The following is a 24,928-nucleotide window of genomic DNA, read 5'->3' as shown; positions in this document are numbered from 1 at the left end:
CAACATCGTGTTTTTTTTAAACACGTGTTATCAGCAAAACAACGGCTTTTTTGGCTAATGTTTGTTGAAGCCATGAAAGGGTTTCTAATTCTTATTATCCAATCAAAATCGTGAATTAACACTCCGAAAGCTCTCACATCAACACGACGTCAGGGATACAACGAGTCGCTTAGCAACTTCGCTGACAGCAACTATTGGCTCAAATGATTTCCACTAAGAAAGATCCTTCCATTACCAATGCATGCGATCATCTTTACAGATCGGCGTCGAAGTTCTCCTTAATGCTTATATACTTTTTCTTTATTTTCTTTGGAAGTATTTGGTTTTTAATCAAGACTTCTTTCCTGGGGTGAGCATGTCCACCATTCGTATGTTTTGCCTAGTAAAACAAAGTTAAATTTGGTAACGCTTCCTAGAGGTTTTACTTGATAACTTCTATGTGTGCTGTTGGAGAGTAAATGAAATCCATCCTCCACTCTGTTTTAGTAAAGATTTTACCTAGCTTTAGCAATCTTTTGACCACGCCTTTAGACACGGTGTTCAGACACAGGTAAGAGCGTTGTAGTGGTGCGTAGATTAAAACGCACGGTGAGTGAAAACCTTCACAGGCTAACCTCTGGTTAAGTTTATTAGGAGCTTGTGCATGGCCAGGGTGGTATCTTGTCAGTTTAACATAACAAATAACAATTAGTCAATGGCAAAGGAGAAATGAACATGGTTCGTACTAACTAAAGTGAAATGCGGCAAGGTTTACTTACATGTAGTTGGTTGAAATTTTCCATGGGCATGGGGGAATCATATTTACCGCAATATGTTCAAGGTTTGTTTGTCCACGTATTCAGCTGCGAGAAATGATGGTGTCTTACACCATCGTAAGCCTTCATTTTGTGAGCACTATATCAGAGACGAAAGACAGTGTTTAACCACATTTCCAAACACCGAGAAGAGGGTTGAAATTACGACGCGCAGCGAAGTATTTTTGACGAACTTCGAGGTGTTTGGAAATTTGGTCAAACACTGTCTTGAGTGCTTGATATATCTTCTCAATCGAAACTAAAACTTAAAAGAAAACGGAGAAATGAAATCGTAAAATCTATGGTAATTAAGATCAGATACTTAAACACCGTCACAGTCATGATTTTCTTTGTTTAAACTTGATGAATTATTAAAGAGTTTGTGAAGAACGATTCAAAGTTAAATACACATGGTGTAATTCCGTGATTTTCAGTCAATATTTATTCTTATTTTAACTTGAAACAATTCTTCCAGTGCTTATGGCTACGTGAGTGTTAACTTACATTACATCCTGTTATATTTGGGCTAACGACATTTACACTTTAATTTTGTAAACGTAATAGCTCCCTTCCTTTCCTACCCCACTCCAACAGTTTTTGGAAGGCCCGTACATATCGTACGTCTTGCTGCCGTTTACTCCACTCCAACACTCCCCGTAAAACTGCAGTCCAAACGTTTGACGACCACGCTCATGGGCCACCTCCGCGCACGCTTGAACGATTTTTGCCATGTTCATCCAATCGATATTTTTTCGGAAGCTTTCAAGCAGCTCGGGAAGAGCGCGGGGAGTTCCATCTTTGAAACAACCGAGCGAATCGTATTGGACTGAAAAAAGAAAAAAATAATGTAAAAGTGAACAACTTTATATTAAGAACCTCTAATCCAACATTCCAGCAGGGAGCAGCGGCAGGTAACGTTTTGTAAAATGTGCGTAGTAAGGATCGAAGACTGGGTACCAGACTGACATTCGACTAAATAATCAGTTTAAGGCGAAAGAATTCCTACGTCATCCGCGTGCATCTGATAGTGGTGTCAAGACTCTTCGCTGCTTTCAGAGCTTAGACCACCCCCCCCCCCCTCAAAAAAAAAATCAACGTTTCTATTTTGTTGTTGAACAATGCATAGAAATCAACTTTGCATTTGGCGAGGTGAGGAGGGGAGTTAAGACAACTATCATTTGCTGGCGAAACGGTAATGTGTCTCAAGATTTTTACCCGGATTGACGTTGTGAAAATTACACCATCAACCCTAAAGGGTCAATTTTTGAATGCGCGTCTCACGTAAAAAGAGAAATAATTATGACGTTAGAGATACCTGCAAGCGACTGACCTGGACATTGGTAAGTATTGCATTTTCTTGTTTCAATACTCGACCCATTGCACACTTTGTCACAAACGGAAGCATTGAACGGTGATGACTCAATACATATACGCATGCGCTCTTGAGTGCCGGAATTGCAGGACTTGCTACATTGTCCCCAGTCCCCCCACATGCTCCATCCAAAAAACGCTGCAAAGAAAACATGTATTAAACTGAGCGGGCTAAGAGGTTAAGAAATCTTTAAAGAGCGATCGAATGAAAAGTTGATGGATTTCCCGGAGGAATTTTACCCTATTTCTTTCAGCACCCTGTTTATGTGGTGTTTTTTTTTTGCCTGTATTTTACGTTTAAACGGTCTTCCAAGCCACCTCAGTTTGAGATCAAGCACAGAGCCAATGTCCTAGAGGAGACAGCGTCGTAAAACAGGAAGCACCCAACATCGCCCACATCCTCCCACGCCTTCCCTTCAGCCATTGGAGCAGGACCTGCCAATCTCGTATAGGCCTCGTCAGCAATCAACGAGCCTGCATTAGTCGAGAAAAGCCTTGTCAAATCTTCGTCCGCGAATCTCAAAATTATACAGTGGAATTCTTTGAAATATTCCACATCTTAGATATAATGTAAGCTCTCTCTATATATCTGACTATTTCACTCCTGAAATAACTAAGATCGATCAAAACAGCTTGATAGTTCTTCACTCTTAAAGAGAAAAAATCAAAACCAGTATAAACTTTTCTCTTCTAATATATCGTTTACGAAAATCAGGCGTGTCTTTACTATAGCCGTTTATTCGGTTTTTGTTGTAAATTTTACATGTAAGGCCAAAGAGTGTGTTGCTCAGGTTTCGGTTTAATAAATATAATTTTATGTTTTCTTTAAAAACAACTTATGTGTTATTGTCATATTACATGTCAATATTGAATTTTAGTGTTGATTTTGATTTTGATCCAAAGTTTGTTTAGCAGGGTAATTACGACATATTTTCACATTTCAACTGTATTAATTTCGAAATTCTACAAAGCAAGTTCAAATTAGTCCAGTCAGTTAATGAAGGAAAATATACGACAGAACACATTTGTCACAACCAACATTAGAAGGGAGCTATTTGAGTCTTTTTTTTCTCCTTTTCCGAACTGAAAGAGAAAAAAATAGATAATAAAATCGCTGTCCTTTTTTATTTATTTTGGCGGGAAATTAATTATGTTTTTACTTCCTTTTACTTACTGTGTTGGATGTCAAATTGAACAATATTTTTCCGAGAACTGTTGGGAACTTCTATTGAGGAAACGCAACGTCTATCCGCGTTCAACTGTTGTGGTTGCAAATTAGAAATAGCTAGATTCTCTGCGTTTTGTATTGGTAGACGGGTGAACGTTTAAGTATTTTATGGTGTTTCACTTTTAGCACACAAACCTGTTTCACAACAGTCGCCAGTGTAGTTTAGTGGACACTTGCAGGCCCATCGATCAGGCGTCCCTCCATTGTGACAAAACCTATTGCAGGGTCGCCACTCCTTTGTTGTGAGATCCCGGCATGAACCCTCCTCGCCACAAGATGACGGCCGGTGTACGAGCCTGGTTCTCGATTGATAACCATTTTTACCGCACGGAGCCGAGCATTGGTTCCACGGCGTCCACTGACTTGCGACGCACTGTTTACAGTGTGTCACGTTACACATCCAACACGGACTCTTTTGAAATGATTGAGAATTTGCTTCTGTGCTGCTTTGGGAAAAATACAACTGAACGGCAAGGGAAAAGGCTAGGATTAGGTACGAAACCATTTTTAGCCCCGAAAGGTTTACTTAGAAATGGGAAAATTTGAGACACGCAGTCCGACTCTCAGTTGTAATACATGCTTTGTTTGTTCTTTCGAATATTCTGTCAAGTTCAGCTGTGATTTATTTGGTTATGGTGTTTGTAAGGATTAAATAGTGAGGTTTTAATTTGAGAAACTTCCTGAAGCCACGCACCACTTCAGAGCCGGTTATCTTATTCGCTCCCTGGTTCACCCAACTCTATTGTTTTAAGGGCTGGGTTCATTGTCTCTGTTGTCCTGTTGTTGTCTCTTCATTTGTTTTCTAAGCCAACAATTTACAAATACTTCACGCAAAATTAAGTCAAGTTTGATAGGGATCGAGTAGCCACCTTGAAACGATTTATTGGAAAATTTATTTATTAAGGTTGGGTTGTAATTTTCTTTTTCCAAAGTAAAATATCATGATTACCTACTTACGTATTCCTCTCACTTTTGGAAGGGTTACTTAGGCCGTGTCCACACTACGCTGGAGGAATTTGAAAACGTGGGTTTCCCTTTGAAAACGCACCAAATGGTTTCCGTCCACACTGCACTGGAAGAATTTAAAAACGCAACAATCACCGGTCATTTTGGATTTGTGTTCAAGGAAACTCGTTCAAGGAAATTGCATAACTTTCGTGACTACATCGTTTTCGAAAAGCTCCGTTTCCAAAATGTTTTGCGTCCACACGAAAACGACAAGCCGGCGTTTTCAAATTTTTACGATTTAAAAATCGTTTTCGAAAAGCTGCGTTTTCGTGACGGATAAGTGTGGACGGTAGGCCTAACCGGAGAAATAAAGCTACGTTTTCAAATTTCTCCGGCATAGTGTGGACGGGCATTAATGGTATAGTCACTATTAATTTGTAAAAACCACTAACCAATGAGCAGGTTCACCTTTGAGTCACACTCGCGAGCTCCCCAAACAAGACCAAGGGAACAGGCGGCTAAAACGTAGAACTTTATTACCTTGGTACTACTGTACAAAATTGCTTATTTGTTTCGTTAGTGTTTTTGAAAGCTCGCTAAGATGGCAAACCACTCCACCACACCGTGGGCGTATCTTTCATCCTGTGACTTGAAAGATGTAAAGGTCAGGAAAGGAAAAGTGAACTTTTATGGAATGTATGTCTTAAGTGTCAAATTCCAAGCAATGTTTTACAGGTGAGAAACGTTTTGCACATAAGAAACTAATTAGAGAACTTTAGAAGATCTAACTGAAAGTTCATCTCTGTTGTCTTTTTTCGCGGCTTTAAGCTACAGAGGAAAGAAAAGAGAGGTGATGTTAGAATCAGAATGGTAACTGCTATCTGATGACGCCATTGTTCCTGACAGGATAAGAATCTATCACTGTAACTCGGTAACGGGTCTCAAAATTGTACCTCATTGTCCTTTAAAGGGGCCTGGTCGTGCTTTAATTTAGGCGAGTTGGGTTTGCAATTTTGAATATCAAATTTACTACATATCAAGCAAAGAAGACTTCTGAGAATTGCAGGCCAGGTTTCCACACATTACCACCTGAACATAATCTCTCGATCAACCCAACAGACATAAGAATTATGTCTTCAGAAACCATTATTTTGACCGCATTTCACTTCATTATCAGATAACGGCAGAAACTGCTAAACAGCGTGTCTTTAAGCCAGCGTAAAACTGCCTTCGAAAGAACTTAGATTCTTTTGCTAGAGTAGGCCATCTTCAACAATGATTGCCGAAGGTTTCTGACTCCACGTGCCGCACCTCGTGCCCATCAAGTGCTAACCAAGTGATGTTATTATACCTTCGACAATGTCATCAGAAGGGGGTCCATTGGGGCAGGGGTTGCAGTGACAACTCTGGGAGCTCTCTCCGGGCCCTTGGCACTTTTCATGCCCCTGGCCATGTGCGCATTTGCAGAAACGGACCCTGTATGTCTTGCCACAGTCACAAGCTTTGGTACACATGCTCCAGTCGCTCCAATCACCCCAGCAGTCGCCACCTGAGACAACCGGTCAGAATCGATCACCTCGCTTTTAAGGGAAATATTAACGATATCTGATTGGACTATCTATACTAGTTATTATTTCACGACTAAGTTAGTTCAGAGGGTCAATATCCAGCTAAAATCAACCAATCGGATTGCTACATTACCGGTCCAATGTTCTCGATCTAACTGGAACTGGTTGTGTCCCCAATGGTCATTCCAGCGAGAACTGGACACGTGTGCTCGTATTTCAGCGTTGAACATTCGTGTAAATTAACCCTTTCTTGTTATCGTTTTTCGAGGTTTATTATGAACACATGATAGGTCACTTTTTTCTAAATGAGAATTTTCAGTTTCTTCTGTGCTTACAGCCAGAATAGAAATTGAACCTTAGAACATAGTTTGATACGTACTTCCAGGACACGTTACTTCATTACAAGGTCTGTTCCCTACAGGAAGTCCCGTACACTGTTTGCCACCGGGACCTGGGGGCGGATTATTGCATTGCCTGCTCCTGATACTTGTACCAGGCCCACACGATGCACTGCAAGCGCTCCAGTCGGTCCAGTCTCCCCAGCCACCGTCGACTGCAAAAAAGGAACGAAGCGAATAGACCTTTCCCGCATGCCGACAAACAATAGCGCCAAGTCGAGGTCAGGATGGACAAAAACACAGTAAATGTATGAAAATGTCCACCCCAACCTCGCTCTGGTGCTATTGTTCGTACGCACTGAAGTGGAATGCGGGAAAGGTCTATCCTACGAGCGGGAAGGTCCTTTTTTAACAGATGCTTTTAGCAGGGCAGCAAGTACGTTAAGTACTCCACCTTCAACGAGGTCAAACCTTAAAAATGCGTACAGTTTCTTCTTCAATTTTTGGACTGTCTTGGTCATGGCACTTAAGACTAGAGGACTGCTGATTTGCCCATAAGCAGTTGTTCTACAACCCTTCAACTGTTCTAAGAAACATCGTCAGGTTAGCTCTATACCCACCAGGGCAGGGTCCTTCATCGCAAGGCTTGTTTCCAACAGGAAGTCCTGTACACTGTTTGCCGCCGGCACTCGGGGCTGGGTTATTGCATTGCCTGCTCCTGATGCTTGTACCAGGCCCACACGACACACTGCAAGCGCTCCAGTCGCTCCAGTCTCCCCAGCCACCGTCGACTGCAAAAAAGGAACAGAGATTGATCTTTGTTATCTTTAATTCGATTACCAAAGCTACTCAATACGTTGGCGAATCCTACGAGCGGGAAGGTCTTTTTTTTGCATGTTTATGGACCGAGACGGATTCGAGGTTTATAAACATGAAACAAAAAAAACGAGGCTACTATGCAGCCATCTTGACCGAAAAGGATTTATTATATGGAAAAAGAACACGATTTTCTTGCGGGACACTGCGGGTAATCCCGAGCGGGTAAGATAGCACCATCTTTCCCGCTCAGGTAGCCAATAATTGCGTAGGAATCGGGCCCGCTCACGGAGCTAGCCATATAATAATGCCTTATATTGTACACTTGCTATGATTTTCCAGACAATTTTGAAAAGCTGACCAGGAGAGGGTCAAGAGAATTAAGTGAGAAATGCTTCCCATTGTGTTTATTGAGCCTGGTTTCATACACAGTTTGTCGTTGTTCGGTAAGCGAAGTTTGTTTATCAGATTTTTTATGGTTGGGATGAGAAACATCCGCTTGTGGTTGCTTATCTGACGTTTCTCCCTGCGTATGTCAGAGAAAAACAGAATTTGGAAATTGGATAATTGTACATTATATTTTACAAGGGATTTTCGTTTTATTTCAACAGCATTTCGACTCATTTAGCAGGGCGGAAAGTACATTTAGTAGTCCACCTTTAACACGGTCAAACCTCAAAAATACGTACCGTTTCTTTTTCAATTTTCAACTTTCTAGTCCATGGCACTTAAGACTAGAGGATTGCTGGTTTGCCCATCAGCAGTTGTTCTACAACACTTCAACAGCTTTAAGAAATATCGTAGGGTTTGCTTTATACTTACCAGGGCAGGGTCCTTCATTGCAAGGCTTATTTCCCACAGGAAGTCCCGTACACTGTTTGCCGCCGGCACTCGGGGCTGGATTATTGCATTGCCTGCTCCTGATGCTAGTACCAGGCCTACACGACACACTGCATGCACTCCAGTCGCTCCAGTCTCCCCAGCCACCGTCAACTGCAAAAGGAACAGAAAGTGGGAGTGTTCCGTGATTCTCGTTATCTTTAATTCATAATTTGACTACCAAAGCTGCTCAGTTCTTTAAGGAATACTGTGAACGAGAAATTGGGAACTTGTTCATTTACTTCTAATCTTTTACGCAAGGCTTTCCTTGACGAGCCTTACATTGCCAGTAGTCACTTCTGATTTCACACTCTTTGCGAAAACTTAAATCTTGACTTACCAGGACAACTCTGTGTGTTACAGTGGCGGCTCTCTTCATTTGAACCTGGACAATTTCCGTTTCCGGAGCCTAGGCATGTCCGCTTACGGTTCTGTGTTCCTGTGCCACAAGTTTTGGTGCATGCTGACCATTGACCCCAGGAACCCCAACCACCGTAACCTGAGAAATAAGAAGCAAAGGAATACAAGAGCGTCAGAGATAACTTGACCGTCCCGAAGTCACTGGTGTCCATTTTATCAACTAGAGCAATATTACATTAGTTGTCTGTTCCGGACTATCTGAAGCAATAATCAAACAGGTTATTTTGCAAAAAGAATACTATTATACATTATGAAGCACTGAGAGAGTGAGAATTTCCTCAAAAGTGAAGTTTTCACAGCGATGGTAATAGCGTAGTGGTAGTGTGGCAAGCAGAAACTACAGCCAGTGCCAAGTACGGGTTAACGCGCATAGGTCAAGTCATAATTGCATCTGACTGACTGAAAAAGTAGTATCGTCCACGTCCAGAGCTACGTAAACGGAACACTATGTGAATGATATTTCAACGCTACCTTGAACTGTCAGAGCTTTAAGTAATTAAGTGAAAAATTCTAACCAGGACACTGCTTTAATTGACAAGACTTTGTCTGTTCACTGATTCCCTTGCATGGCTTTCCTCCGTGCTGAGGCGAGGGATTGGAACAGGTTCGTTTTCGAGTCTGGATTCCGGTCCCACACGTCTTGGAGCACTTGCACCACTTTCCCCACGGCGACCAGCGGCCGTTTACTGAAAATGAACATGTTTTCTTGAAAACGAATTCAGCACTGAAAATCAACATGAAGCAAATAGCACCTGAAAATTTCTTCGAGGAAACTGCGAACACTCTAATCGTAGAACTCCGATATGGAACTGGCTTTGTGACAACAAAAACATTGACTTACTTTTGGGGCACATGCAATGAACATCAAATAATACAGACCATTTGATTTGTAGCACTGACTATATTCACTATATATGGTTTTACAGATATCTAAAGTAATAATTTGGATAAACGGTTTCTTTACGTATTTATGCAAACGAACAAGAAATCTGCTGCCCTATAGTTTTCCTCTGAATAGAAAATGGTGGATTTTGTACCCTGTGACCGTCTTTCCCCTTCCCAAAAGGTCTATTCATGCACAAATCTTTCCTGCTTTGATCGTCGATGTGTTCATGCGATTAGTGATGAAAAGGTGCTTACTCGGACATGTCTTGGTTAAATAGCATTTGCCAGTCTGTTGACTCGGTCCGGTGCACATCTTTCCTCCGTTTTGAGGCGGGGGATTTGAACAAGTTCGCTTTCTAATTCTGGTTCCATACCCACACGTCTTAGAACAAGTGGACCATACTTCCCACAGTGCCCAGCGGCCGTTCACTGAAAGAGAAAAATGGTTTCTTGTGTAACGTAAAATTATTTTCAATGGCACGATCGTAATTACAGTTGAATTAATTGGCAGAAACTTTAAGCTTCCGGCGCAAAGAAGTACTTCCATTCGTAACTGATCTCGACTCCTAAAATCGGCTGAGCGGGGCCGGAGTTTTCGTTAGCGACGTTGCAAAGTAACATGCCGACGTAACAACTCCCATTCGGAGTACTCTCAAACGCCGCGTAGTCCCGTCCCGTATAGGGGTTGAACCCAGGGGGGAAAAGAAAGCTCAGGATAACGTGCATGGGTACGCTCAGAACGCCGCAATTTCGCCCCCACCACTCCAAATCTCTTCTTCCCGCCTCGGTGCATCCCCTATATAGGAGAGTTCAAGAACTGGTCTAATGTCCGCGCCGTACAGCGCACAATGATTGGGTAACACGAATTTGAAACTCTACCGACGATCACTCTCGACAAAAACTGGCATCTCTCTACCCTGGTGGGAAGGTATGCACAAATACTAACAGGGTGACTGGGCTGATATACCCACATCAATACAGTTGAATTTCTTTCGGTAGAAATGGTAATTAATTTTGATGAATTGTAATAACCCATTTCCCAGTTACCGTTACCTCTGTTTCAAAACGAGTCCTGGTGTACAACCTTTCATATTGAAATGAGTTTTTCTTGCACGTTCATTGTCTTGCAAGTCAAACCCATTTCCATATGAAAGGTTGCACACCAGGACTCGTTTTGAAAACATTGTCTACTGTTTCCAAGACACTGGCCAGCGATGCAGGACCAGCAAGCTTACGTGATCTTATAACAGTAAGCTGCTCCACTTATAACCTTTGGGCACCACAATACTGGGCCTTCCAAATGTAAAATCAACAACTTTCGGCTTGAGACCATGGAGATACGCTGCATCGAAATTGTGGGACGCTATACCGGACGAGTCTCGAAAGATACAAACATACACTACTTTTAAAAGCAACTTAAAAAACATTAGATCTCACGGGACTCTGAGTACGAAGTGGATCTATCCTTAATCAATTTTAACTACTTTTAATGATCATATTTTCTTATACATTTTACTTGTGACTACATTGTTAATTCTTATATTTTAATATTAGCTAGTTCTTAATCTTAATTTATTTAAATTTATATACCTTCATAAGGCTCTTATAATTTCTTTTTTCTGTTTTTTTTTCGTGGCGTTACCTGTAAACTAGCTTTTTAGCTAAGCACACCGAACGCGTTAAATATATTGATTGATTGATTGATTGATTGATTGATTGATTGATTGATTGATTGATTGATTGATTGAGATACACCTAAAGGAAACGATCTTGACCGAACGAAGCATGCTTACCTGGGCAAGGATTTGTATTGCAGTTCCTTGACTCTTTATCTTTACCAGAACAGTGTTTTCCTCCATACGCTGGTGTTGGTTTGTTGCAGTACCGACTGCGATATTGTTTTCCAGTGCCGCACGCTTTAGAACATGCTCCCCATTTGCCCCAGGTGCCCCAACCGCCATTTACTGTGAAAAAATAAAGTCAGATCAGCTACTCAACTAAAAACATTTAGTTTGGTTTGTTATTCCCACGCCAATTTTGTTTATTGGGTTGTTACTTATACTCATGCAATCGCGTATTTAAAAAAAGAACATCGACAACTTACTAGGGCAATTTTGCTTCGCACAAGTCTTTGTTTGAACACTCGGTCCAATGCACACTCCTCCATGCTTTGGCGGGGGATTGGTACAGGTTCGGTGACGTTTTTTGCTTCCAGTCCCACAAGTCTTTGTGCACGCGGACCATGCTGCCCATAGTGACCAGCGGCCATTAACTACAAAGAAAAATTTTTTAATATGAATGGTCATGTACCAACTATTGCCTTATCCTTGATTTTCAATGACCTAAAATCCTAAATGTTTCTACTTAAGTTACTTACTTCTTTGGTTTCACTTTCGCTTGCTCAGTTGCCAATTAACGCCAGGGTCGGGCGATTTTTCAGATCGTCATGTCTAAGACGTCATTATTGCAGTATTACGTCGCGGACACAATTGTGCTAATCTGCGTATTCTTGCTACAACTGAAGAAACCCCGTTCTTTGAAATTCCTGTGACTGCTTCTTTGATTTTCATTTTGCAAAGGCTTTAGTTCGTTACAATGTTTTGTTGCTGTTCTCAGACACTTCACTTCCATATAAGCTCAGTCCAAAAGTGTTCACGTTGTTTAATGACTTACCTGGACAAGGTTTTAAGTTGCATGCTCGGGTTTTGACGTTTGTTCCGTAACATTTCTTGCCTCCGTACTTGGGCGCAGGATTGTCGCAGTGTCGTTTGCTGTACTGCTTTCCATTTCCACAAGTTCTGGTGCAAGTGCCCCAGTTACCCCAGTAAGACCACCCTCCGTCAACTGAAAATAGAAAAGTAAGCCTTAGAATCCTGGAGCCCAGTGTTCAGATTTTCAGCTCATTGGCCAAATTATTTATGGCTGACCTGCCTCCTCCTGTAGGAACTGAAAACCTCTCAATTTGCTGAGCAAAACGGGGTATTTCGCTTCAAACCCGGTGGTTGAATAAAAACGCTGCAATACCGTAACAGTTCCAAAGAAAATCAGTCGTAACAGTCGCCCAGGGAAAGTGGTAAAAGAAACATTATGCTCGTTTATCCTTCCTTTTCTAAGAAGAGTATCAAAATGTAGGACGTGGAAAAAAACTGTCAAATTCCTGTACTAAAGTTTTCATTTGAATAATCACACTTTACAGGGCTTAACAGAAAAGTTGGGGTTTATGTTTGACTCTAGTAGAGTGAACATAACGTGCCGGCAATGTACGCGACACTCGTTTGTCTCCAAGACACGATTTTTTTTGCAGCAACTTGACCATTTTAATATGCAGTTGCGGAGGTAGTTACATATAATGGTCTACTTTTCTTTGCATATAAATTAACGGATAGTATAAAACTTGCAGATAGTTATTATTGTGTCTGGCCGAAGCGATGGAAGAAAATACAAGCATACTCTTTAGCGGATCAGAATCGCTTACGTACCAGGGCAGTGATGAGTATTGCAGTTCCTCGTCTCTTTGTCCTGTCCAGTACACTGTTTACCTCTGTACGATGGAGGAGGCCTGGTGCACGCCCTGTTGCGGTACTGTGACCCAGTGCCACATGGTTTAGAGCATGCGCACCATTTCCCCCACGAACTCCAGCCTCCATTTACTGCAAATGGAAAAAAAAAAAATAAAAATAAAAACAAATGGACATTGGATACGTCACGGTACGTCTCGTCCACATTTGTTTTCTAGTCTGGCATATCGGGATGATATTTACATTATCCGTCTGTTTGATTAAGTATAAACATTCTACAACTTCTATCATGAGTTTTATAACCAGCTCGAACTGTTGATTTTCTGTAAAGAATGACTAGTAACCGACCAGTGGCGGAGCCATATATACTTAAAACGGGGGGGGAGGGGGGGTGGTGGTCTGAATGGAGAAAGCCTTACTTCACTCTTGTTCAGAACATAGGTACGTAAGGCGTGAAGAGTGAAATGACGTCGTCAGACTGTCGGGTATTAGATTTTCTGGGGTGGAAAAAGAGAAGTGCATGCTAGTGGTAGAGATTTATTTGAAGAGTTATAATTAACAACGCTTTGGTAATCGAACAGGTTTGTTTGATTGCGATGTAGAGCAAAAACATTGGTAGCACGATAAACACTTTAGACACGTTTATTCGAGATATTTTGAAACTCCTTTCAATAAGTACCTAAATGATATTTTCCCCACCCTTTTCCATACTTCAGCTATAAAGTCCCTATCCTTTCACACCTCCAGCCTTTATGTTCGCCGGAGAGTGGTTGTTAAATAGCCTGTATTGCCACTATGACGACCAGCTGATTTGCAATCGTTCGTTCGCGCCAGCATAAACTTCTGATATTTGAAAACGTTATGAAAAGAAAGCGTTTGTAGCTGCTGAGTAGAGTAGACAGTCTGACCATTATGGAATTCTGAAGTAAACTAGAGTTGAGTCATGATTAATAGCAAACCTGGGCATGATTTGACCAAACAGCCTCGTGTTCTTGTATCTTTTCCAGTGCATGGCTTTCCTCCATACCCAGGGCTCGGATTATTACAGTACCGTTTACTGTATTGAGATCCGTATCCACAAGTCTTGGAACATTTACTCCAAGGACCCCAGGTCGACCATCCACCATTCACTAAAGAAGTGATAAGTCAATAAGCACAGTAGTAAGATCATAATTTATAAAATAACTGAGATACTACGCGCGCTCTCATTGGTCGGTAGGTGTGTTCAGATGTGAGTATGTAAACACGGATGTGACGTTTTAGATTCGCGCGTATTTAAAAAAAACAATTATAAAAGCAATAGAGAACTTTTTCCGTGTTTACTTAGCCTCATCTAAACACCTGGGGATTAGGGAAAATCTCAGAAGTTATGCAAACCCTCCACTGTGTCTCGGGGATTCACAACTATTTCGTATTCTTGGACCCCCCTCGTGTTTAGACGAGGCTACGTAAACACGAAAAAGCACTCTATTGCTTAAATAATACTTCAACTTCGTCACCCAATGAAGACCATTTAGTAAATGAAAAATCCATGTTAAGTCCTATCTTTACACTGAAGACCCTTGGCGAACCGTGAACACAGTTTTTTCGTGGTTATGGAATGAGGGTCCTTCGTGTTAACAAGATTACTTTGCGTTAGTACAGTGTAAAAACGCTTATCTTGTACTTTATATTAAGAACTTTCGCTCAGCCCTCTATAGACACAAACAAAGAAATTTAGAAAAAACGTCATTTGTTCATGGTTCAAGTGTACTTAATGTAAATTTTGGGTGAGTTCGTTGGGCAGTGCCCCAGAAAGGATTTGTAAGGTTTCATGCAAAACAGAATGACAGTTTAAAAGTTATTCTGTCTGGGGGGTCGGTGCTTGTTAGAACATTTCCGTTTCTCCTACAAGAACTCATAAAATTGGCCCATTGATTACAGTTCTTCCGAATACAACACAGAAAACACAGTTATGCTGATATACCTCGGCCTAAGGAAAAAAAATATAATGGAAAAAAAAACAAAATTGAATGAATGAAGTTTACCTGCACATGATTTGACAGAACAGGCTCGTGTTTTTATTTTGTCTCCAGTACACTTCTTTCCTCCATGTTCCGGACGAGGGTTGTTGCAGTATCTTTTTTTCTGTTGGTATCCAACGCCACAAGTTTTTGAGCATTTGCCCCACGCTCCCCAATTTGACCATCCGCCATTTACTGCAAACAGAACAATGGTGAATAAACTGGCACTGATCAAAAAATCAGATGGCCATTTCTCTTTTTAATTTAAATTGCTTTTTGTATCAGGTCTTTATCTTCTTTTTGTTCTCAACTTTTTTAAGTCTAATAAAAATACAGAATTGATTCTGATTTTGGATTAGCCAGCGCAACAAGCGTTCCCACGTACAAGAGCTTTTCCGCATTGTGACCGCGCGGCCCCAATTTACGCGCGGTCAGAATGCGGAAAAGCTCTTGAACGGGAACTCTTGCTACGCAGGCTAATTTTCGATTGATTACGGGTTCTTACAATGTATAGACAATAAGGTCCTTAAGATCGGAGCACGACTACGTCTTTTTAAACCTTGCACTTATGTTTGCGTTATCTCGTTTTCGTCAATCTCATGTCGATAGTCTACTGTTTAGCTGGCTATCAACAGGGACGGGTGAAAGATTTAGGAAGGCTCCTAACTGGATTGATATCTGTTGAATACGTACTTATCGCTTCTTCGTATCTAAAAGTGTCTAATATACACGATACATTGGAAGTTTGAAACGAGTGATCGCTCACTTCTTTCTAAATGACATGTAAGAAACTTGAAAGTTAAAAAGAGGAGTTGACTTCAACGAGAACTACGGGAATGTATTTGCGTTAGTGCGATCTAAACTGTGTGAAATTAAGGGCGCAACCATGCAAATGAATATGTAACCTTAAGGATTAGGTTTAATTTGTACTGACATTACAAGTTATACCCGTCTATTAAATAATCTGCTTACAATCAGAATGCACTGACGAAAATAAACAAAACGGACCCATGCCAGCATTTGTAAAAACAGGCTCGTGAGTTAGTGAGGTAGCGTTACTGCATTAACGTTAATAAAGCGACTAACATCGATTTTTACCTGGGCACCGGTGAAGCAGACAATTTTTATGTTGTTCGGTAGGTCCCACACATTTCTTCCCACCATAACCGGGTGGTGGGTTTGTGCAAGACCGCTTTCGGGTCTGTAGTCCTGTCCCGCAATATCCCGTACATTGTCCCCAACTTGACCACGAAGACCAACCGCCATCTTGTGATGAATAAGGTAGGTTAGTAGATCGTTTTGGATATAATATAGGGGAGAGTGGGAAGAAAACTGAGGCTAAACAAGTTTAACTACTTCACACATTAGTCCGAATATCAAAATAATATCCTTCTTGTTTAGTGCAACAGTTTGTACAAGTGTGACTTGTCATGCACCAGCTCAGTTGAAGTCATACCTCTAAAAGGGTTTTGTTTTACTATCAAAATAAACTGAACAGAATTAACCCAACTTGGACTTAGAATCCGAAGTATTTATTTGGCTACAGCTCTTGGGCTTTTAAAAGTGATTTTTATTAAAAAGCTTTGTTAGGAAGGCTTCATCGGGGCAACCCATTGAGATTATATTTGTGTCTTGTCGCTGCGTACAGAGCATACTAGGAATCATACCACATATCAGAGTTTATAAAAGGTTATAACCGCGGACCAACTTCTCATTGCACATACAGTGAACATGTTCTAACCAAAATGAGGTGGGACATTTGGTGTTGATATATACAATGTAATTTGCGGAACTCTTCGCACCCGTGGCCTGGCGATCAAGGCTACTATAAATCTAACTTCAAATGGCCTGACTTGCTTATGAATCATTGTCTTTTCCTATCACGCAGTTTACTTTTCGTTCTTTAAAAGCGAAGAATTATTAATTTTTCTAAACATCAATATCTACCTGGACACTTTTTGAGTAGACAATTTTTATGCTGTTCGGCAGGTCCCACACATGTCTTCCCTCCATAGCTGGGTGGCGGGTTTGTGCAGGAGCGCTTTCGGGTCTGTAGTCCCGTCCCGCAAGAGCTCGAACATTGTCCCCATCTTGACCACGAAGACCAGCCGCCATCTTTTCCTGTCGAATACGAAAGGTTGGAAGATGGAAACTACACTATTTATTGACACCATATACACATGTTAATTACTTTCAATTAAAGAAAAAATAATAATTAGTTATAGTTACTCACTGTAAACGAAAAAACCACTAGCTGGACAAATTTTGAAATTAATGACACGTGGTCGCTTTGAGCTCTGTAATTGGCTGGGAGAAGTCTTATACTAAGTGGTTTAACCAATCAAAAACTGCTTTTTGCACCGATGGCCGTTTTTGGTCCATTTGACTTTTGGGACGTATTGTAATAGGTAGACAACTAAATGAGGGTCAATAAAGGGCAATATGATCACGAAACAATTATCTGAGATGCTCGGTGAATGTTCCCGGTGCAGACTGTCTAGACCACGTCATAACTGCGACTCCCAAATTGTTTCGTCCGACCCTTCCCTCCCAACCGTTTAAGGTCGTTCAATCCTTTGACACATATAATGTTAGCAAATAAAAACTAAAATTCAGAATATTTTCAGCGCGCATTTCAAGCAGCAAACGTTCAGAAAAATTGCAGAGCGAGCTTTTGGTGAGTGATTAGACCAAAGTAATTGGTTAACATGGAGGAGCATACCGTAATCTAAATTTCAAACATCTCTAGTTGTTGCTAGCTCTCAAGGCTGAAGGAGACGGTTAAAATTCCTTGTAGTTCGAGGCAATGATTTAAACTCTACGACGTCCCAACCCTTTCTCTGGGATGAAAGCAACTGAATCGTTTTAAAACTCACCTTGACCCTTTTCACAACACTCCCCACTGTATCCATACTTGCAATGGCAGCTTAAACGTATTAGTGTACCACCGTTTAGGCAAAATCGATTACACGCTCTGGCTCCATGCGTAGTCACCACACACGTTCCTCCACACTGTGCTGGTTTGATTATCGGCCGGCGGGAGTATTGTGTACCATGTGGACCACACGAATGCGAACAAGCACTCCAGGAAGACCAAGAGCCAGGGACGCAGTTGGTTTTATGACAGTATCTGCGCCGCCGGCCCCATGATAGCCGTAATCTCGGTTCTGAAGCCATCTCATTGACTAAACAGACTAACACTAGCACTACTAGTTTTTCACACCCCATCGCGCGATCCACTTAGATTGCAATCTCGTTGTTTTCACTCTGGTTTTGGAGTGCTACTAGGTTTATGTGCAGCTCGCAGTGCAGTTAGTTTTTACTGTGGATTTCCGTAGAAAATGAAGTCTTTGTAAGTATGTAGTACTAGTGGGCAGTGTTGAGGTACAACCCTGGAATGTTGTAGCATAAAATGTCTATTTAAATCTAAGTAAATATTTACACAGAGTCGCTTCATTCAAAGGATGTTTAATTACAAAGATTTTTCCCTGGCTTTATGGATACAATGCAATTCTCAAAGGTTCTTTTATAAATTGACTCAACCTTTATTTCAAAGATAGCCAGTTTAAGTTTATAGGCGCGCCGAGAGGATTTAAATTGTATTTTATAGCACATTAAGTAATGTAGTTTGGTTCGCTAACTGCGATAAACTATTTGCAATTTGGTTCTAGAAAAATAAAATTTTTATCGGTATTCAATTAACAGGGGGAGGAATATTTCTGAAGAGACTTTGTAGACTCTTTTTATAAGACTCTAAGCATAAATTTTATAAGAACGCAGTCGTTTGCATAATCAGTGACGCTTTGCGCTCAGGAGTGGTGCTTTATTTCGTTTACACATTATAAACAAGTGTTGGACATTGCATTTCTTAGCTTGCTACCCACTCATTCAGTTGTCATTCACTGACGCAAATCGTGAATAAACGAAAATGCAAAACAAATATGTCGCCAAGTAAGTAAATGAATAAGTAAACTAGCGTCTCCTTGGATAAAAACAATGGCTTTATCCATTCTCTTTGACGTTTATAACATGTACTTAAGATTGTAATTCAAGCTTATTGCACCTTGAAAAAAATGGTTGAGAGGCTTCAGATGCTTGAGACTCGGCGTTTATTCGGGACCCGGCTCAGAAAAATTTTCCATCTATGTGAAGTTATTATTTTTTTGACGTCCACAACAATTAGGATTAATATATGGCATACATAGCTATATATATATTGATCGCGAAATGTAATGTTTAAAACCAACTGAATAATAAGCCCCTTGAACAACTCCCTCCCGTCGTAAATAAGCTCAGCTTCTTCAAACTCTCAGACAAAAATCCTTCTGACAATGTTATGTTTTCCTCCAGCGAATATCACATGGGTCCATATTCTAATCTCCTCAGCACCGGCTGGTGCAAGGCATGTGCAGTGTTTTCTGGGGTACGGTTGGTAGCCTTACCCCCAACCCCCCATCTGGTGGTCCAGGAGATCACTCTTTGTCCCTGAGCCTCTGCCCTTTGACCTTTGAGCCAAGGGTCATCAAAGACTCTAGTCGACATAGCTTTAGGTATCATGGAAACAGTCAAGCTACGTTTCCTTTGAGGTGGGGGTAATGGGGGTTCATGTGAGGCTCGATGTCCGCATTTATATTATCAGCCGGTTGATAATACCTCTAAAAAAATTCTTAATTTAATTTCTCTGGTATAAAAGTGTTTTATCTTGCTAGTTTTTTGCAGAGTTGTTTTAAATTTAATTACGCATTCAGGCACACGCATTCAAGAATAAAATATGACCCTTTGAACAACTGGGCCCAGATCTCCAATACCGCCCGAGGCTGTGCAAAATGCGGGGAACCTGGAAAAGGTGTAAGGATTTCAATATGGTGGCTTTCCCGAAGGATGCTTTCGTTCTTGTGCGACAGTTTAACATTAACACTGCATCACTTCGGATACTGGTGTTTGGCAGCCTTAAAAGGGATTTTCCCTTTGGCTTTGTTAGAAAGTTGGTAACTGAAACTCAGAAGCCTTTGGAAACTAACCAAGGTTCACAAGGGACAAGATTAGTTGAACAACTTGAACAGCCTGAACTGTCATCTAAAGCACGTGCCAAAGTCGGGGAATTTTTGGAAAGAAATGGCATCCGAGTTAAAAATATTCGCAAACATATAGATTTCAGCAAACTTTCCGTGAAGAAAATAGCACAAATCTTTAGATTTCTAGGGGAGATTGGAATTGACCGAGAACTTAGGCGCAAAGTTATCACTCGCAGACCAACCATCTTGACAACCAAGGAGGTCTTGCTTAAAAACCGTGTGCAGGCAATGCGAAATATTGGAATCTATCCAGAGTCTATAACTTACGTTGTTAAAGAAGCGCCTGGTGTGTTAACAGCTAGAACAGAGGAAACTTTGCCTGGAAAGGTAAGGCCTGGTGGGAGGGGGAGGTGGGAGGTATCTTGGCCATTCATGGTTACAAACGTAGCTGGGTAGCATTCCCTGCATGCTTTCTCTGTTCCCTCTTCCCACCTCCAGACTGCTGGCCTATATATGTGGTCTAGGTAGCCTCCTATGCAGATGATACTCTTTGGGCTTGTCATGCAATCTTCTTCCTTTACCAGCATCTGTTGAAACAAACAACACATTCCTTTCCCTTTGCTTGTAGAAATCAGCTGAGCCAATCAGTGCCGGGTCATCGTGTAAGGCTCCCTTGGAGTGGTAACTACAACATGTACTGTGGCGTGTTGTGTTGAATTTAGCATTAATGCTTTCAAAGTAAATACTATGATTTCAATTATGCAATCTTTTGAATCCAGTCCGAGCTCATAGATTGATGAACACTTCATCTTTTTCACTGTGAAACACACTATAGTTTCCGTATTCAGACTTAAACATAACATTGTAAATGTCTCACACACTCATTGAAAGTCCTTGCTGGTATTTTGGTGTCTTGCAATCCAAGCAGACTTCCTACAGGCTTCCAGCATTTTGGACGAACTAGCCAAACAAATGTCTACTTACGAACATGCCCATTTCTTTCTTTACAAAATGCTCTACAGTTTCTTGCTTATCAAGATTTAAATCAAGGGTTTTAAGGTCCACACACTTGTTGAAAGGCCACACTGGCAGTAAAGTGTCAGGCTAAATTTCTTAGGTTCAAACATTTGCTGCCTTGATCAGGAAGTGCATTGTGATAAAGCGACAGAAATAACCCTGTGTTTCAGCAGCCATAATTTCATGGGGAAGGAAGATTATGTGACATGCTCAACGAGTGTCTGTGTAGGAGACTATGGTCCAGTCAGCATGAACCTGGCCTAATCAGCCAAAATGAAAAATCAATCACTTGATTGTTTTGTGATTGGTTTGGGACAGTCAAAGACAATCTAACTTCATTTTATGGTGAGTTCAATTACGGAACTTAATGGAACCAATTGAAGTCAACTGGTTTTATTTTGTTTACAAAAAAAGAAAATGCAAAACATTTCAACTACACAGATTTTGCCATTGTATGAAATTTCAAGGTAGGTAAGATGTAGTAGATAATAATATAAAATTATTCTGGCATCTTGGTTCTCACCTGGGAACTCGTATTTTCGTGTTTCAAGACCACACAACTCCAAAACCTGTTGAAAACAGTTTTAAATGCCTGGCTTAGCCAACTGAATGTTTGATAATCAGTCCCACCAATCAAACTTCAAGAGTTTGCTTGTGTTTGATGGAATAAGAGTGCAATAACTGGACCTTTGATTGTATTTACTTTGATAAGTTTGTGTTTGATTGCTGAACCCAATAAAAATCAATCGAACAATTTAAGTTCAACTGGATTTGACTTCTCAGAGGTAACTTTGTAAGATTTTAGTTTAGTTGGTGCATGTTGGACTATGATAGTGAAAATATTTCTGCATGGAAAATAGCTAGCCTGGGATAGGGCAGGGGTGTTTGGTGCTTAGTCAGAATATTGTTGCAAAATCAAACTGATCATGGTCTAGTATGGGGTAAAGGTTTCAATGTCTGCGGGGCAGAGGAGAGAATCTTAGACCCAATATAAGTCTTCTCTTTAGTCTGTTCTGTGGCCAATTGAGAAGAGCTAGGAGTCTTGACTACCCCTCTCTCCGTGGGTAGAATACAAGTCCATTGGTGTTACCCTCAGCATTAAAGTTTCTGATCCCCATTTTATATACCTGGGTGGAGAGAGGTACATTAAGAGTAGGCTTTTAGCCAGGATTTGAAAAGTGTGCATCCAAAATGTGCTTTAGGGTCTACTCACATGAACAATTTATAAAGTATCATTTGAAAAATAAAATGCATCCTGTGGGTGTCCACAGGATGCTTGGATGCCCATCTTTCTCAAAGCATGTCCGAGAGTTAAGTGTCTTGCCCAACAACACAAACTTCTCACAATCTAATCTGAAAGCTTTTTTTTATTTCATAGGTCAAATATTTTGAAGACATGAAAGTAACACCAAAGTTCACCAAAGATGAAATACTCCATGTACTTACAAAGTGCCCTAGCATAATCGCCACTTATAATGTTGAGTCATTGAGGAAGAAAGTTCAGTTCCTCGAACAAGAGCTCAAATTCAACAAAGATCACATCAAGAACATCATTCTCAAACAGCCATCTGTTTTGACCTTCAGTCCCGAGGCACTCAAGGAAAAGTGGACATACTGCTATGAGAAGATTAATGCGAGTCCATCCAGTATAGCACGCTGTCCTCGGTTGTTCCAGTGCTCTTTAAAGCGAATAAAAGAAAGGCATTTGTACTTGAAACATCTAGGCCACATAACAGATGAAATGAAGATCGATGACTACGGACTGGGACTGATTGTTACTAACTCAGATAAACGGTTTGCTGAAAAAGTTGCAAGAATGTCACTGGATGAATTTGATGAGTTTAGAAGGGACATAGATTGGAATGAACAATAAGCCATACCAAATATTAGGGTTCTTTTAATGTTTTTTCTCTGTCCATGAGATTGCTTTATTCATGAATTGTGAACATAGATTTGTAAATACCATGCGGCACTAAATTTTTGCGGGATCAGCACTTTTTGAATTTTGTGGGAACTAATTTTTGTGATTGTAAAAGACTGGTTTTTCTTGCTGGATATTAATTTTTACAATTTTTGGGAGGTCGCGTTTAAGTGAAATAACATGTAGAAATTTAAAACACAGTAATTCAGTAATCAGTGTCACTCTGTCACAATTACATCGGACTCTTTTGCGGAATTGTAGATGCTCCTCTCAATAGAGAACCTAATGATCCTTTCCTGTAAACCTTCTTCTTAATTTTTGAACGTTTTGTTTCTCATTTCTGCAACAAATTCTACTAGTGACATTTGCATGCATAATTTTGCCAGAGGAGTAAGTTTTTGCGGAGAAAATTTTTTTCTACTTATTGCAGAAAAAAACGCAAAAATCACAAAAAAATTAGAACCCACAAAAATTTAGTGCCAAAATCAGATAAAAATTTGACTTTCAAACAAAACATTGTCCATTAGCAGGTGACCCAGCCCTTTAAAAGTTGCTTATTAGTTCTTTGACATAAAGGTTATGAACACTGTCAAAAAGAGCTATGTAGAAAATGGGAAACTGTCAATGAATAAATGAATAATGGAAAGTCTATACAAAAATTTTGGCATCCTATGCACATAATATTGTAGCTCTATTTATAATGCAAAAACTAACCTACACGTTTACTTGACAATGACGTCCTGATGTTATTGAAACGTGGTTTATTACTTTTGCTAATTTTTGTGTTGAGAATATTCCTTCAAACCTTACTTAAAGAAATTGAAATTTATGAATTTTAAATTTTATGAATTTTAAATTTATAAAGAAAAAATTAAAAATATAAATGAAATGCATTAGAATAAATAACTCCAACCATAGAGCAGTTTTCAATTGTGTGTTGTAAAACCAAAGCCAAAGTAATCACTGGCCATGCAATCACAAAGAATGGAGACAAGTTATCCGTGAACCGATCAGAATTTGAAGCAAAAACATAAAGCCAATGCAAAGCAAAAGAAAATGTGTACAACGGGGTCATGGTTTTACTTCATGACAAAGTCTTACAAGTTTGCAATTGCACTGTGTGGTAAATTATGTGAAACCAAAGCACATACAGATTACTTTCAAAAATTCAATTGAAGATTGTCCTATTACCCTGTCTGTGTCAGACTGCAGAGATTCCTTAACTCTGATTTAGGTACCGTGATGGACAAATACTGAGAGAAGGGAATTTGTCGCAGAGGTTGTCATATAGATTGCATTCAGCTTTGGCAGCACTGGGACACAGCAATCATAAAATGTGTAGCTTAAGTTATATGATAACAAGAAATGGAAAATGCTTTTCAATTAGCATGAATACAAATTTTCAGAAATTGGTACCTTTTAATGGTGAACAGTTGAAAATTGAGAAGGTTTCAATGATGATATGTTCATTACATTACCAGTGTGGGGACAGAGAAACAACTAGAGTCCCCAATGAAAAGTTCTTTTATGGAAAATTATGAGAAGACTTTCCAATCTAATATTATTATAAAAAGGCATTTTGTAAGTGTAAGAAAAAGGAAGAGAGAGAAAATTAACCATACAAGATCATCCCAGGCCTGTAATCTCCAGGTAATAAATTTTACAACAGTTTGGAAATATACCAATTTTTGGATGGCACGACTTGTTTTTCCTGTACAAATCCCTCTAATAATTTTCTAACGACCGTTAAATGCCCCTTGGCTTTACATTTCTATCTATTTTTTCCGTTTACTCATAAAATTATTTCCCCAACTGGGTTGGATTTATGTTCTCTGGAGAATAGATCTTCCAATCAATTGATGCAAAAAAGCCAACAGAATCTTCTCAGAGGGTGCTAAGTTTGCTAACACATTACCATTTGTTTGTTTGTCTGTGGCTCTAACTTTAAATAAAACTGAATGGAAACTGCTAAGAAGTAAACAATGATGGGTTTTTTGATATAAGAAGAGTAGGCAGCTTTTACTGTCACTCGTTACAGCGAGGAATTCAGTTCCTGGGGCCCGTTTCTCGAAAGCCCCGGAAACTTTTCGGGCCCGGAAAGCCATAGCAAAATCTCGAACCTTAAGATTACAGAGCTACTTTATTGACATATTCGGTTTAATATGAGGACAGGTTCCCTTCATACAAGAAGTTTCAGGCGTATACAC

The 24,928-nt window shown here is 40.2% G+C and overlaps 3 protein-coding genes across 7 annotated transcripts; 1 reads left to right on the top strand and 2 right to left on the bottom strand.

Annotated features, from left to right (window-relative positions):
• Nucleotides 1-293: 293 nt before the first annotated feature.
• On the bottom strand, nt 294-4,017 carry LOC110066676 (A disintegrin and metalloproteinase with thrombospondin motifs adt-1-like). Its single transcript, XM_020773914.2, has 3 exons — nt 3,529-4,017; nt 2,125-2,304; nt 294-1,620 (listed from the first exon to the last, which is right to left on the bottom strand). Exons 1-3 carry the CDS (start codon nt 3,896-3,898, stop codon nt 1,331-1,333), a joined length of 840 nt encoding a protein of 279 aa, XP_020629573.1. The 5' UTR covers nt 3,899-4,017; the 3' UTR covers nt 294-1,330.
• An 840-nt stretch (nt 4,018-4,857) lies between these two features.
• Nucleotides 4,858-18,175, bottom strand: LOC110066734 (SCO-spondin-like). 5 transcript variants are annotated; one of them, XM_089296064.1, is made up of 17 exons: nt 17,645-18,174; nt 16,716-16,889; nt 15,867-16,034; nt 14,793-14,963; nt 13,725-13,895; nt 12,727-12,897; nt 11,921-12,091; nt 11,352-11,519; nt 11,041-11,211; nt 9,503-9,676; nt 8,878-9,048; nt 8,283-8,441; nt 7,886-8,056; nt 6,868-7,038; nt 6,289-6,462; nt 5,693-5,890; nt 4,858-5,169 (listed from the first exon to the last, which is right to left on the bottom strand). In XM_089296064.1, the coding sequence occupies exons 1-17, from the start codon at nt 17,994-17,996 to the stop codon at nt 5,165-5,167; spliced, it is 2,940 nt and encodes a 979-aa protein (XP_089152190.1). In that variant the 5' UTR covers nt 17,997-18,174; the 3' UTR covers nt 4,858-5,164. The 5 variants fall into 5 exon arrangements, with proteins under 5 accessions (XP_089152190.1, XP_089152191.1, XP_089152193.1 ...); XM_089296065.1 differs by lacking the exon at nt 6,868-7,038 and having other exon boundaries at nt 17,645-18,175; XM_089296067.1 differs by lacking the exon at nt 7,886-8,056 and having other exon boundaries at nt 17,645-18,175.
• Nucleotides 18,176-19,579: 1,404 nt separating this feature from the next.
• LOC110066781 (transcription termination factor 3, mitochondrial-like) lies at nt 19,580-23,380 on the top strand. Its single transcript, XM_020774022.2, has 2 exons — nt 19,580-20,170; nt 22,179-23,380. The coding sequence occupies exons 1-2, from the start codon at nt 19,595-19,597 to the stop codon at nt 22,671-22,673; spliced, it is 1,071 nt and encodes a 356-aa protein (XP_020629681.1). The 5' UTR covers nt 19,580-19,594; the 3' UTR covers nt 22,674-23,380.
• The last annotated feature ends 1,548 nt before the right edge of the window (nt 23,381-24,928 follow it).

Source organism: Orbicella faveolata, unplaced genomic scaffold (assembly GCF_042242905.1).
Source record: "Orbicella faveolata isolate gen_17 unplaced genomic scaffold, um_ofav_v1 contig_26, whole genome shotgun sequence".
In the NCBI taxonomy this organism is placed as follows: Eukaryota; Metazoa; Cnidaria; class Anthozoa; order Scleractinia; family Merulinidae; genus Orbicella; species Orbicella faveolata.
Note: the sequence above shows the minus strand (reverse complement) of the source record. Positions and strands in the feature narration are given on the sequence as shown.

Bases quoted from the DNA above. Each gene is read 5' to 3' on its own strand.
- LOC110066676 (XM_020773914.2), bottom strand. From the start codon at position 3,898: ATGGTTTCGTACCTAATCCTAGCCTTTTCCCTTGCCGTTCAGTTGTAT. The intron at 2,305-3,528 runs GTTTGTGTGCTA...TTTTCTTTGCAG, and splicing joins TGGCGACTGTTGTGAAACAG to CGTTTTTTGGATGGAGCATG. The intron at 1,621-2,124 runs GTCAGTCGCTTG...TTCTTTTTTCAG, and splicing joins CAATACTTACCAATGTCCAG to TCCAATACGATTCGCTCGGT.
- LOC110066734 (XM_089296063.1), bottom strand. From the start codon at position 17,996: ATGGGGTGTGAAAAACTAGTAGTGCTAGTGTTAGTCTGTTTAGTCAAT. The intron at 8,057-8,282 runs GTAAGTCAAGAT...TTCCTTTTGCAG, and splicing joins TAACACACAGAGTTGTCCTG to TTGACGGTGGCTGGGGAGAC. The intron at 5,891-6,288 runs GTACGTATCAAA...CGGTTGTCTCAG, and splicing joins TGAAGTAACGTGTCCTGGAA to GTGGCGACTGCTGGGGTGAT.
- LOC110066781 (XM_020774022.2), top strand. From the start codon at position 19,595: ATGCGGGGAACCTGGAAAAGGTGTAAGGATTTCAATATGGTGGCTTTC. The intron at 20,171-22,178 runs GTAAGGCCTGGT...TTTATTTCATAG, and splicing joins AGGAAACTTTGCCTGGAAAG to GTCAAATATTTTGAAGACAT.